Here is a 15,381-nt window from a genome sequence, read left to right on the forward strand (position 1 = left end):
ATCTTACTAATTCATAACTCACTCACTCATCACTATAAAACTCACTCATCACGTAAATCTTACTAATTACATAACTCACTCTTACTCACTCACATAAATCGTCTAATTACATAACTCACTCACTCATCACGTAAACTCACTCATCACGTAATCTTACTAATTACATAACTCACTCTTCCTCATCACATAAATCGTACTAATTACATAACTCACTCACTCATCACGTAAATCTTCCTAATTTCATACTCACTCACTCATCACATAAACTCACTCATCACGTAAATCTTACTAATTACATAACTCACTCTTCACTCATCACATAAATCGTACTAATTACATAACTCACTCACTCATCACGTAAATCTTACTAATTACATAACTCACCACTCATCACATAAAACTCACATCATCACGTAAATCTTACTAATTACAGAACTCACTCTTCACTCATCACATAATCGTACTAATTACATAACTCACTCACTCATCATGTAAATCTTACTAATTACATAACTCACTCTTCACTCATCACATAAACCGTACTAATTACATAACTCACTCACTCATCACGTAAATCTTACTAATTACATAACTCACTCACTCATCACATAAAACTCACTCATCACGTAAATCTTACTAATTACATAACTCACTCTTCACTCATCACATAAACTCACTCATCACATAACCTTACTAATTACATAACTCACTCACTCATCACGTAAAACTCACTCATCACGTAAATCTTACTAATTACATAACTCACTCTTCACTCATCATGTAAATCTTACTAATTACATAACTCACTCACTCATCATGTAAATCTTACTAATTACATAACTCACTCTTCACTCATCACATAAAACTCACTCATCACATAAACCTTACTAATTACATAACTCACTCACTCATCACGTAAAACTCACTCATCACGTAAATCTTACTAATTACATAACTCACTCTTCACTCATCACATAAACCTTACTAATTACATAACTCACTCATCATGTAAATCTTACTAATTACATAACTCACTCTTCACTCATCACATAAATCGTACTAATTACATAACTCACTCACTCATCACGTAAATCTTACTAATTACATTACTCACTCACTCATCACATAAACCTTACTAATTACATAACTCACTCTTCACTCATCACATAAATCGTACTAATTACATAACTCACTCACTCATCACGTAAATCTTACTAATTACATAACTCACTATTCACTCATCACATAAATCGTACTAATTACATAACTCACTCACTCCTCACGTAAATCTTACTAATTACATAACTCACTCACTCATCACAATAAAACTCACTCATCAACGTAAATCTTACTATTACATAACTCACTCTTCACTCATCACATAAATCGTACTAATTACATAAACTCACTCACTCATCACTTAAATCTTACTAATTACATAACTCACTCACTCATCACATAAAACTCATCATCACGTAAATCTTACTAATTACATAACTCACTCTTCACTCATCACATAAACCTTACTAATTACATAACTCACTCACTCATCACGTAAAACTCACTCATCACGTAAATCTTACTAATTACATAACTCACTCTTCACTCATCACATAAATCGTACTAATTACATAACTCACTCACTCATCATGTAAATCTTACTAATTACATAACTCACTCACTCATCACATAAAACTCACTCATCACGTAAATCTTTACTAATTAACAATACTCACTCTTCACTCATCATGTAAATCTTACTATTACATAACTCACTCACTCATCACGTAATCTTACTAATTACATAACTCACTCTGCACTCAGTCACATAAAACTCACTCATCACATAAACCTTACTAATTACATAACTCACTCACTCATCACGTAAATCTTACTAATTACATAACTCACTCTTCACTCATCACATAAACCTTACTAATTACATAACTCACTCATCATGTAAATCTTACTAATTACATAACTCACTCTTCATTCATCACATAAACCATAATAATTACATAACTCACTCTTCACTCATCACGTAAATCTTACTAATTACATAACTCACTCACTCATCACGTAAAACTCACTCATCACATAAACCTTACTAATTACATAACTCACTCATCACGTAAACCTTACTAATTACATAACTCACTCACTCATCACGTAAATCTTACTAATTACATAACTCACTCTTCACTCATCATGTAAATCTTACTAATTACATAACTCACTCACTCATCACGTAAATCTTACTAATTACATAACTCACTCACTCATCACATAAACTCACTCATCACGTAAATCTTACTAATTACATAACTCACTCTTCACTCATCATGTAAATCTTACTAATTACATAACTCACTCACTCATCACGTAAATCTTACTAATTACATAACTCACTCACTCATCACATAAAACTCACTCATCACGTAAATCTTACTAATTACATAACTCACTCTTCACTCATCATGTAAATCTTACTAATTACATAACTCACTCACTCATCACGTAATCTTACTAATTACATAACTCACTCTTCACTCATCACATAAAACTCACTCATCACGTAAATCTTACTAATTACATAACTCACTCTTCACTCATCACATAAACCTTACTAATTACATAACTCACTCACTCATCACGTAAAACTCACTCATCACGTAAATCTTACTAATTACATAACTCACTCTTCACTCATCATGTAAATCTTACTAATTACATAACTCACTCACTCATCACGTAAATCTTACTAATTACATAACTCACTCTTCACTCATCACATAAAACTTACTCATCACATAAACCTTACTAATTACATAACTCACTCACTCATCACGTAAAACTCACTCATCACGTAAATCTTACTAATTACATAACTCACTCTTCACTCATCACATAAACCTTACTAATTACATAACTCACTCATCATGTAAATCTTACTAATTACATAACTCACTCTTCACTCATCACATAAATCGTACTAATTACATAACTCACTCACTCATCACGTAAATCTTACTAATTACATAACTCACTCACTCATCACATAAAACTCACTCATCACGTAAATCTTACTAATTACATAACTCACTCTTCACTCATCACATAAATCGTACTAATTACATAACTCACTCTTCACTCATCACATAAAACTCACTCATCACATAAACCTTACTAATTACATAACTCACTCACTCATCACGTAAAACTCACTCATCACGTAAATCTTACTAATTACATAACTCACTCACTCATCACATAAAACTCACTCATCACGTAAATCGTACTAATTACATAACTCACTCATCATGTAAAACTCACTCATAACGTAAATCTTACTAATGACATAGCTCACTCATCACTCATCACATAAAACTCACTCATCATGTAAATCATACTAATTACATAACTCACTCACTCATCACGTAAAACTCACTCATCACATAAACCTTACTAATTACATAACTCACTCATCATGTAAATCTTACTAATTACATAACTCACTCTTCACTCATCAAATAAATCGTACTAATTACATAACTCACTCACTCATCACGTAAATCTTACTAATTACATAACTCACTCACTCATCACATAAAACTCACTCATCACGTAAATCTTACTAATTACATAACTCACTCTTCACTCATCACATAAAACTCACTCATCACATAAACCTTACTAATTACATAACTCACTCACTCATCACGTAAATCTTACTAATTACATAACTCACTCTTCACTCATCATGTAAATCTTACTAATTACATAACTCACTCACTCATCACGTAAATCTTACTAATTACATAACTCACTCACTCATCACATAAAACTCACTCATCACGTAAATCTTACTAATTACATAACTCACTCTTCACTCATCACATAAAACTCACTCATCACATAAACCTTACTAATTACATAACTCACTCACTCATCACGTAAAACTCACTCATCACGTAAATCTTACTAATTACATAACTCACTCTTCACTCATCACATAAACCTTACTAATTACATAACTCACTCATCATGTAAATCTTACTAATTACATAACTCACTCTTCACTCATCACATAAATCGTACTAATTACATAACTCACTCACTCATCACGTAAATCTTACTAAATACATAACTCACTCACTCATCACATAAAACTCACTCATCACGTAAATCTTACTAATTACATAACTCACTCTTCACTCATCACATAAATCGTACTAATTACATAACTCACTCACTCATCACGTAAATCTTACTAATTACATAACTCACTCTTCACTCATCACATAAATCGTACTAATTACATAACTCACTCACTCATCACGTAAATCTTACTAATTACATAACTCACTCACTCATCACATAAAACTCACTCATCACGTAAATCTTACTAATTACATAACTCACTCTTCACTCATCACATAAAACTCACTCATCCATAAAACCTTACTAATTACATAACTCACTCACTCATCACGTAAAACTCACTCATCACGTAAATCTTACTAATTACATAACTCACTCACTCATCACATAAAACTCACTCATCACATAAATCGTACTAATTACATAACTCACTCACTCATAACGTAAATCTTACTAATGACATAGCTCACTCATCACTCATCACATAAAACTCACTCATCATGTAAATCATACTAATTACATAACTCACTCACTCATCACGTAAAACTCACTCATCACATAAACCTTACTAATTACATAACTCACTCATCATGTAAATCTTACTAATTACATAACTCACTCTTCACTCATCACATAAATCGTACTAATTACATAACTCACTCACTCATCACGTAAATCTTACTAATTACATAACTCACTCACTCATCACATAAAACTCACTCATCACGTAAATCTTACTAATTACATAACTCACTCTTCACTCATCACATAAATCGTACTAATTACATAACTCACTCACTCATCACGTAAATCTTACTAATTACATAACTCACTCACTCATCACATAAAACTCACTCATCACGTAAATCTTACTAATTACATAACTCACTCTTCACTCATCACATAAAACTCACTCATCACATAAACCTTACTAATTACATAACTCACTCACTCATCACGTAAAACTCACTCATCACGTAAATCTTACTAATTACATAACTCACTCTTCACTCATCACATAAACCTTACTAATTACATAACTCACTCATCATGTAAATCTTACTAATTACATAACTCACTCTTCACTCATCACATAAATCGTACTAATTACATAACTCACTCCCTCATCACGTAAATCTTACTAATTACATAACTCACTCACTCATCACATAAAACTCACTCATCACGTAAATCTTACTAATTACATAACTCACTCTTCACTCATCACATAAATCGTACTAATTACATAACTCACTCACTCATCACGTAATCTTACTAATTACATAACTCACTCTTCACTCATCACATAAATCGTACTAATTACATAACTCACTCACTCATCACGTAAATCTTACTAATTACATAACTCACTCACTCATCACATAAAACTCACTCATCACGTAAATCTTACTAATTACATAACTCACTCTTCACTCATCACATAAAACTCACTCATCACATAAACCTTACTAATTACATACTCACTCACTCATCACGTAAAACTCACTCATCACGTAAATCTTACTAATTACATAACTCACTCTTCACTCATCACATAAACCTTACTAATTACATAACTCACTCATCATGTAAATCTTACTAATTACATAACTCACTCTTCACTCATCACATAAATCGTAATAATTACATAACTCACTCATCACGTAAATCTTACTAATTACATAACTCACTCATCACATAAAACTCACTCATCACGTAAATCTTACTAATTACATAACTCACTCTTCACTCATCACATAAAACTCACTCATCACATAAACCTTACTAATTACATAACTCACTCACTCATCACGTAAAACTCACTCATCACGTAAATCTTACTAATTACATAACTCACTCTTCACTCATCACATAAACCTTACTAATTACATAACTCACTCATCATGTAAATCTTACTAATTACGTAACTCACTCTTCACTCATCACATAAATCATAATAATTACATAACTCACTCTTCACTCATCACGTAAATCTTACTAATTACATAACTCACTCACTCATCACGTAAAACTCACTCATCACATAAACCTTACTAATTACATAACTCACTCACTCATCACGTAAACCTTACTAATTACATAACTCACTCATCATGTAAAACTCACTCATCACGTAAATCGTAATTACATAACTCACTCATCACGTAAAACTCACTCATCACACAAACCTTACTAATTACATAACTCACTCATCACGTAAACCTTACTAATTACATAACTCACTCACTCATCACGTAAGACTCACTTGCTTGGCTTTGTAACGTAAAACTTACTAATCACGTAAATCACGTGTTGATACTGAAGTGCAACATGATCATATATAATTCTGTGTGGGTTGAGTAATTCTAGGGAGTAAATGGAGCGGCTCTAACTGCACGTGACGCTGGTGAGATGCCCTCGCTGTGAGGTTGTGACAGACAGAAGTGGGTCAGAGTGGTTAGTTCCAGTCTGAGGAACTCCACCAAGAAAAGCTCAGAAGCTGCGAGATTGCCACCTTCATTCGTGAGGACGTCGATGACCTGCAGATAATCCTATAAGCTTATCAGGGTCTTTATATCAAAAACTCGGCCCCTGATGGTCAGACATCTTACAAAAAATAACAGAAAGAAATAAGCATCCTGTATTCGCGTAATACCACCGTTTTCAACACATCACCCTCAAAATAACTCCATACATGAATTTCTAATTTAAACCAAATATTTCTTCTTCTCCTTTATGATAATAGAATTTTGTCAGTGTTGTCATTATAAATGCAGAATTGCTCATGTCGGTTCCTGTAAAAAGAGGAGGAAGACTATTCCCTTTTTTTCTGCGCCCCACTCATCCCCCACTCATGCCCCACACTGGCAGGAGATGAAGGGTGGAGGTCCACCAGAAACGTGGAGGTCCACGCCGAGGTGGAGGTCAGGGAGAACCCCTGTAAGGAGGTGTTCTGCAGGTCCTGGCTGAGAAGGTCCTTATCTTCTCACCTCGCAGTCGTACAGCGCGCTGAGCTGCTGGACGATCCACTCCTCCAGATGCAGCCTCTTCCGCAGCTCCTTCCTGTCGTACTTCACCGTCACCTTGCCCTGCCTCTTCTGGGCCGGCTCGTCCCGCGACACGCTGCCCGGCGCCGCCTGGAAGAAGACGCGTCCCTCGGCGGGGGTCTCGGTGCTGGTGGCGGACATTGTCTCTGCGTGTGTGTGTGTGTGTGCGTGCGGGTTAGAAGGACGCTGCGGTCGGAGGGGGCGGGACGGCGACCCCGCGGTCGCTGCTGATTGGACAGAAACGGGGTCTCTGTGATCCCATTGGTTCTCATCCGCGCCAGTGATGACGTTTCCGCAGCTGCTCCAGGTGTGGCGCCCCCGAAATCATACAACTCTACAGAGCATTCAATTCCCATAAAACACCGCTTCACAGAGTACAACTGGGGGAAATGGACCTGGACAACAGATCCATCAGGATAAAAGCGGCAGTGGGGGCCTAGCGGTTAAGGAAGCGGCCCCCTAATCAGAAGGTTGCCGGTTCGAATCCCCATCCGCCAAGGTGCCAATGAGGTGCCACTGAGCAAAGCACCGTCCCCACACACTGCTCCCCGGGCGCCTGTCATGGCTGGACCGTGTGCTGTGTCCCAGGCTCAAACCTCACTTACAACCATCGTGTCCCCGAGTGAGACACTTTACCCTGAGTGTCCCCAGGAGGGGACTGTCCCTGTCACTACTGTCTGTAAGGAACTCTGGATGAGGGTGTCTGGTAAATACCCGAAGGGTGGTAGTAGCCTAGTGAGTAACACACACGCCAATGAACCAGAAGACCCAGGTTCAAACCCCACTAACTACCATTGTGTCCCTGAGCATGACACTTAACCCTGAGTGTCTCCAGGGGGGGGGGGACTGTCCCTGTAACTACTGACTGTAAGTCGCTCTGGATAAGGGCGTCTGATAAATGCTGTAAATGTAAATGTAAATACTGTAAATTAGTAGATGGCCAGTAGGGGTCACAGCTGAATTGCTGTTAATTAGTCCACAATTACTTATATTTGTCTTATAGTTTTTCTGCATACAGCTACGTTTTATTATAAACACGTCTTTATTAAATCAGACTGTAGTAAAGAATAGACAAACGTGGCGGTTTATATAATTTTCCCGTGGGGCATTTTTCTGTCTCCCTCGTGTGGTCGCGTCGTGACATTACAACACAGACAGAAGACCAGATTTCTACTCATAAACTATCTTCTCCTCACCTACACATCCACATAACCCGACATTTTACTACAGGAGGCAAAACTGCCTGTCATGGTGCCCACTGCTCACCAAGAGTGATGGTTAAATACGGTGGACACGTGTCGCCATCACGTCACTTTCACTTTGTACTTCGTGTCTGATCTGGTGAACACGGACCTCGTCCTTCTTCTCGTCCTTCTCCTCGTCCTTCTTCTCGTCCTTCTCCTCGTCCTTCTCCTCGTCCTTCTTCTCGTCCTTATCGTCCTGTACCGTGACAGCAGATGTGAGTAAAACCATCAATACTTCCGCGTTGGGGTCGTCGCCTTTAAATACAACGTTTATTTGTATTTAATTCCTAAAATGAAACTGCTGCAATATGTTTGTAAAAAGTCTGCTGTATTGTATTCATAATGAAGGTTGAAATACACGTAGTTTTTACTTTTATTTTTCGGACCTGAATTATACTTGTTATCGTCAGTCACCCAGTAGAGCCACGCCCGGCCATTTTCAGTGGTTCCTCTGAAGGTGGTGTTGTCTGTCCATGGAAGTTCCTCTTCCTCAGTCAGAAGCAGGCAGATGATCTCCACAGCCGACCTGTTAGTGCTGAGTGGGACAGAACTCGGACATGTCCCGTCCCCTCAGAGATGTGTGCTGTCTTCTGTTCGTGCAGGGCTCAGTGTGAGAACCAACCCGGGCCGGACCTCAGACGCCTGGTGGAGGCCAATGGAGAGAAGCTGGACACTTTGCTGCAGAAGCTGGAAGCCATGAAAATAGAGACCAAACATGAGGATGAAGTTAAACCAAGTAAGAAGCCACGGTCACAGAGAACCAAACACTGAAGTGGAGACATCAAACCAAACATGGCTTTAGAACCTGTTCTGTGTTCTGGCGTCACGTCATGAGCATGTCAAGATGTTTAGCTGGTGATGCAGGTTCTGTTTGGATTGCAGGTCCTTTGTAGAACTTCATGTTCATGATCACATGTTTATTGTGTCGATAGGAAGTGAGAAGGTGGCATTCACGGCGTTTCTGGGTGTTTCTGGATACGAGCGCACGTCCGATTATTTAAAGAACATAGTCTACAAGAACGTCACCGTCAATGTGGGAAACGCATACAACAGTGAAACGGGTAGGACTTCTTCTAACATGGAATAAACACAGAATTCTACACACAACACCCCATAATAACAACATCATATGAAAGCGGGGAGCAGTGTGTGAGGACGGGACCTTCATCAAGGGGACCTCAGTGGCACCTTGGCGGGTCGGGATTTGAACCGGCAACTTTCTGATTAGGCCACCAACCTTCCCATGGTGGCCTAGTGATTAAGGAAGCGGAGTCGTAATCATGATGAAGGTACCGTCCCCACACACTGCTCCCGGGCACCTGTCATGATGCCCACTGTCACCAAGGGTGACGGTTAAATACAGAGCACACGTTTCACCTTGTCACCGTGTGCTGTGCTGCAGTGTTTCACAATGACAATCACTTCACTTTCCTTTCCTTAACTGCTAGGCCACCACTGTCCCCTGGCTATCTAGATATCTTTCTGGATGCACTGTATGTCAGTCCTTTCAAATAAAATACACAAATGACCATGATGAGTATTTATTTGTATGCATCTTTCTTCTTCTTCACCAGGGTTCTTCACAGCTCCAGTTAAAGGGGCTTATTTCTTCACCTTCACAGCTGCTGACATGCTGGATGGACGCTACATGAAGATAGCGCTGTACAAGAACAAAGAGCAGGTCCTGCAGCTGGGGAAGCTGGGGAGCGACGGGGCCCTACATTACCTGAACGGCGGGACCACCGTGCTGCTGGAGAAGGGGGACACGGTCAACCTGCGTCTACCCGCGGACCACCACAGGCTCTTTGATGACGTGAACAACCACAACTCCTTCAGTGGGTTCCTTCTGTTCACCATGTGAGCTCCATACTGAGAAATAAAATCTTAATTATCTCAATAACGTATTTCTGTCCTTTTGTGACGCTTCGTCTGTGTTTTGCTGAGCCTGCAGTAGTTTGCAGACGACCCCGTACTTGGGTTCGGCCTTCATCTTTAGCGCAGATGAAGGGCCTGGATAAACGGCGTCCAGCACACGTTGCTTCTGCAGTAGGCCACGTTCACAACTCGTGAGATCAGCTGGGTGCTTTGTGTGAGTAGAATTCACAGAGATACTGAAAGGTCAAAGGCCTTCGAGAAAAGGTGAGATCTTTGTGAGCTCTTTGAAGGACATTTCAGGCTTCAGTAGGGAGACCCCAGACCTTACAGGATTTTGTAACTGCTGGTAAAATTTTCCCATCGCATTCTGTTCTTCCTCTTCCATGTCTGAACACTATGATTTACAATTCTGAAATTATATACTTGGGTTTTCTGATTTATAATAAATGTAGAGAAACCCACACACACTGATGGGGTTATTATCTTAAATGACACCATCTGGAAAGTGTCCCAGCGTAGTGGGGGTCTGATCGGCCGTTCCAGTGTGAGACCTTTACAGGGTGAAGACGAGGAAGCCAGTAAAGAGGAAGAAGAAGGCTGCATGTTCACCACATCTCCTGCCACCAGCTTCACACTTACACCACTGGAGAGGTAGACACCTCATTTCTGGGCTTGGACAACGTGTCACAATCTTTCCGTTCTACAGCAGCCTGATGGTGCTGTACATGAAGGAGTACAGTCCCTTCACCGGGGCTGTGAAGAACCCTGAAACACCAGAGATGTGAAGGCTGCTCACTATGAACATGCAATATCCCTGGGTATTTAATCAATATTATATTGTCCACGAATTCCAAAAGAAGCTCAGGCCAGTACAGATAGATGAGGTGAGTGCTAATGATCTAGAAGAGCACCAGGATCTCTCCCATCACACAAGGCGAGGTGGCGGTAATGGATTATAACTACTCATTTTATGGTAATTAAGTCCTTTTTTGGGAGAGGGCGGTACTTCACTTTTTAAATATGTTACTGAGTACTAATTGAATTCGTAGTCAAAACTTGATATTTCGGTAGCCAATAAATAAACATAATCGCAAATTAACCAAGAAAATGCTGGAATTTGGGGGTGGGAAACACGCCCCACTGCAGCAGCAGGCAGCAGTGATGCTGGAAACACTCGGCACAATAAACCTGCCATCTGGCAACCCGTCCCTTGTGTAAATGTGTACACTCCCAGTAAAATTTTTACATTATAGAACAAAACTGACTATGATATAACACACATGAGGTTATGTATTAATATTTCAGTATCTCCAAAGCAGAGCAGCCTTAGGTGGGCTTTTTACCCGCGTTAAAACAGACCACGTGTGACTCCTGGTCAGAGTTCCGCTTTCACACTGTGTTTCACCAGGGGTGACGGTTAAGAGCAGAGGACACATTTCGATGTGTCACCGTGTGCTGCAGTGTTTCACAATGACAGTCACTTCACTTCTTTCCGCAGCATCGCTGCCACATCAACACCATCTGAGCAACGTGGCCTCAAAGAGCCAAACCAGGAGCATGTGGACAAGCTCACATTTCTGCACTGCAATGCAAAGTGTCTGAACAAAGGGAGGGACTGCGAGTAAGTATGTGAAGTTCTGACATTCAAACAAATCCTGTTCAATTTTCTGATTTGTATTGTATTTTTTTTTTCATAAATTCTTTTTAAATTCTATTTAGCAGCCCTACTTCTTTATTATCGGAAGATAAATCGAACATTAAGACTAACTGTGCTGTAAAACAAGTATTTGCTTTATTAGATATTTCTCCAGATTTATTTGTTTTAAAGCCAAATGGCGTATGATGTAAGCCAGGACTTTATTAGGCATCAGACCAAGTGATGATTATCACCATTTCACAGGGTGAAGAGCAGGAATCCGCTGAAGATGCAGTGATTACTCTCAGTGTTGTAAAGTCGCTGGTTTCCAGGAAGACGCAGGTTAACCCAGTCTCCCGCCTCCAGCTGCAGAGTCACGCCGCCGACCAGGTAGGAGACGTGGTGGTCCATGTCGTACTCCCCCAGCAACATGATCCTCTGCTGGTTCCTGTACAGCGCTGTGTACATGGTGCGCGATGAGAGGATGTCCGCCACGGTGAACCTGAAGAAGTAAACGCCCTTCACTGGAGCGGTGAAGAACCCTGCAAGAACCATACAGAAAAATTCACTACAGTCAGATCTACTACCATGATGCACCTGTCAGGTTAAACAGGAGACTATCAGTCCCTGTTCATCACCGGACCGAACCACAAACCCTGGTGGACGCCAGGGACTCCGCCTTCCAGTCCAAAGACAAAGAGGCTCAATTCTACAGGCCGAGCCAACCAGTCACGGGCCAGTAAGGAGCAAAACGAGCTGATGCAGAGGAGCTGAACATGGCTGCCCGCTCCTCACCAACGGTGATGGTTTAATCCTTTAAACCTGAGCCACACCGTGTGTGGTGTTTCACAAGGACAGTCACTTCACTTTCACAAAGTGCGTTAAGAGGCTGGCACTGAGGTGTTTAAAGAATGTGACTCCCACTGACACCATGACTATGAGAAGATGCTGAGCACCTGTATTACTGCTGTAGGCGTTTCCAACATTGGTGATGATGTTCCTGAAGACCAAGTTCATTTCGGAAGGTCCTGCTTGTACATACTCAGTATTAAATGTCAAAGCTGCTGAAAAGGCCACTTTGCCTCCTGTAAAGTGGAACAGAACCAAACAAACATCACTGCTGATATTCAACTTTACAAAAAGACAAAAACATAATCATCTGATATGTAAGTAATTCTATTGATTTACATAGAATGATGACTAGAAAGTAACTTATATCCCAAATAAAAGGCACATCATATTTAAGGATATGACCCAATACTCATCATGTACAAATAAACCGATCTTTCATCACGATTACAATATGTATTCAGTATATAGCAATAATAATGTCATTTACCTGCATTCATGTTGTTCAGTTTCTCCACTTTGGTCTCCACTGATGTTAGTCTGGTCTTCAGTCCTCCAATCTCTGCATTCAGAGCAGAAAATATTAAAACCACAGTCAGTTCCTACGTGAGCTTTACTAGAACCAGTGGACTTCTCTGTCTCCTTTTTGCATTTCTGCTTATTCTACAACACAAATTCATAAATATCTGAACAGAATGAAGACCCCCACTACGCTGGTACGTAAACTTGGTTAATGAGTTCATCACATGATACCTGAGTTCTTCTGCTGCAGATCTTGGTTCTTGACAGCTTTCAGCTCTGCTGCTTGTTCTGATGTAGGTGGAACACAAAAAATGAGGCAAATCTTCACCAAGAAAATATGATTAGAGATCATTTCAATCCAGCACCTGCATTCTGATGAGTCAGGTTCTCCACGTTCTGCTCATTGTCATACATTTGGATCTTTACAGCCGTCAGCTCTGCCACAAGTGCTGCAATAATGAAGGAATAATTCAGTACTTTATGGTAGATTATGGTATGACTTATTTCTATAGGAGATTAAAGAGTTTTTTATGACAGGATGGTCGCATATAACAGTTCATTTATATGGCTGTATATGGCAGTTTATGGCGGTATATAATCGTTTATGGATGAATATGGTTGCATATAACAGTTCATTTATATGGCTGTATATAATAGTTTATGGCGGTATATGAATGTACATGACTGTATGTATGGATGTATAACAATGTATATTGATGAGATGTCGCTGATTGTTCCCATGCTCAGAATTACTGTAAAAAATTAAATGGTCACTCTTGTAAGCAGCTTGGATGTGAACGTTGGACTGTCTGTTCTGCATTACCTGCATTTTCCATCTTCAGATTCTCCAGGTCTTTCTGTACGTCTGACAGGACAGCATCTTGCGCGTATATACAAAATAATACAGATGTCTGTTATTCTAAATTATATCTACTCATGCACTCTATTACATGTAGAGAATTGAATTAATGTACTGTTATTCTAACCTAAACTAATCATAACCAATGAATAATAATTCACTGTTTATGTTATTTATACAGTAATTACATGGAATTAATACTATGTTTGATTAAATAATACTATTTGTATAGTATATTTTACACTATAATATTTGTCAAATGTCATTTATGCACCTGCATTCTCCTTCTTCATGTTCTCCACTTCATCCTTCATGGTCTTTATCTCCACATCTTGAGCTAAATAATGTAATAATGTAAATGTAAATGAGCTAAATACCAACATTAAAGTCTGTGAATGATGTTCATACTGGTCTCAGTGTTGTTGAATTAATATTGCACATTTAGAAGATGTGATTACCAGCGTTTTCTCTCTCCAGAACTTTGAAATCCAGCCTCAGATCCAGCACCATGTCTTCAGGGTCCTTTAGGTTGGTCTTCACGTTCTCCAACTGGACTTCCTGAGCCAGCATCGTGTCCCGCAGGTAGCGGACCATGTTCCTCAGGTACTGCAGCTCAGCGTTGATGTCCTGCACAGGAATTTCTTTTTTTGTATTTAGAGGGTTGCTCTGGTTGTTCAGAGAAAGAGCTCTAAATGTGGAGAACAGCAGGAACAGCAAGGAGATGATGACCCTCATCTTCAACACAATCAGGTCAGCTTTCCACTCATCTAGATTCTTCTCCGTCTTGGCCCCTCCGTGGTGGAATGAACTTCCCCTTTAGGTCAGAACAGCTCAGTCACTGAGCACCTTCAAACGGCAGCTCAAGACCTTCCTCTTTAGAGAAGATTTAGATGAACTTGTGACCTTCTTCTTGTCTTCTGTACAGAATCTACAACAGAGTGAATAAAAAGATTGTATTCATAGTTGGGGGTCCTAGTGAACCAGAACTGACCACTTCATCCATGGTAACTTGGAAGCACGTTGTAAGTCGCTCTGGTTAAGGACGTCTGCCAAACGCCTTAAATGTAAATAATGAATAAGTTCGGCTTCATAAAAAAAGGAGGCCGCTTACATTTACATTTAAGGCGTTCTAGTAAAGCTCACGTAGGAACTGACTGTGGTTTTAATATTTTCTGCTCTGAATGCAGA

The 15,381-nt window shown here is 39.5% G+C and overlaps 1 protein-coding gene across 2 annotated transcripts; it reads left to right on the top strand.

Annotated features, from left to right (window-relative positions):
- Nucleotides 1-8,360: 8,360 nt before the first annotated feature.
- On the top strand, nt 8,361-10,349 carry LOC114778101 (complement C1q tumor necrosis factor-related protein 3-like). Of its 2 annotated transcripts, none has more exons than XM_028967087.1 (4): nt 8,361-8,667; nt 9,055-9,188; nt 9,385-9,513; nt 10,075-10,349. In XM_028967087.1, coding segments are annotated over exons 1-4 (504 nt in total). In that variant the 5' UTR covers nt 8,361-8,665; the 3' UTR covers nt 10,314-10,349. The 2 variants fall into 2 exon arrangements, with proteins under 2 accessions (XP_028822920.1, XP_028822919.1); XM_028967086.1 differs by having other exon boundaries at nt 8,365-8,667; nt 10,027-10,349.
- Nucleotides 10,350-15,381: the final 5,032 nt, after the last annotated feature.

The sequence above is a fragment of the Denticeps clupeoides genome, unplaced genomic scaffold, assembly GCF_900700375.1.
Source record: "Denticeps clupeoides unplaced genomic scaffold, fDenClu1.1, whole genome shotgun sequence".
NCBI lineage: Eukaryota > Metazoa > Chordata > Actinopteri > Clupeiformes > Denticipitidae > Denticeps > Denticeps clupeoides.

What these genes read in the sequence shown, in the direction of transcription:
- LOC114778101 (XM_028967086.1), top strand. An exon ending in TGAGGATGAAGTTAAACCAA is followed by an intron (nt 9,189 to 9,384) that starts GTAAGAAGCCAC and finishes TTGTGTCGATAG; the next exon opens with GAAGTGAGAAGGTGGCATTC. An exon ending in CGCATACAACAGTGAAACGG is followed by an intron (nt 9,514 to 10,026) that starts GTAGGACTTCTT and finishes CTTCTTCACCAG; the next exon opens with GGTTCTTCACAGCTCCAGTT.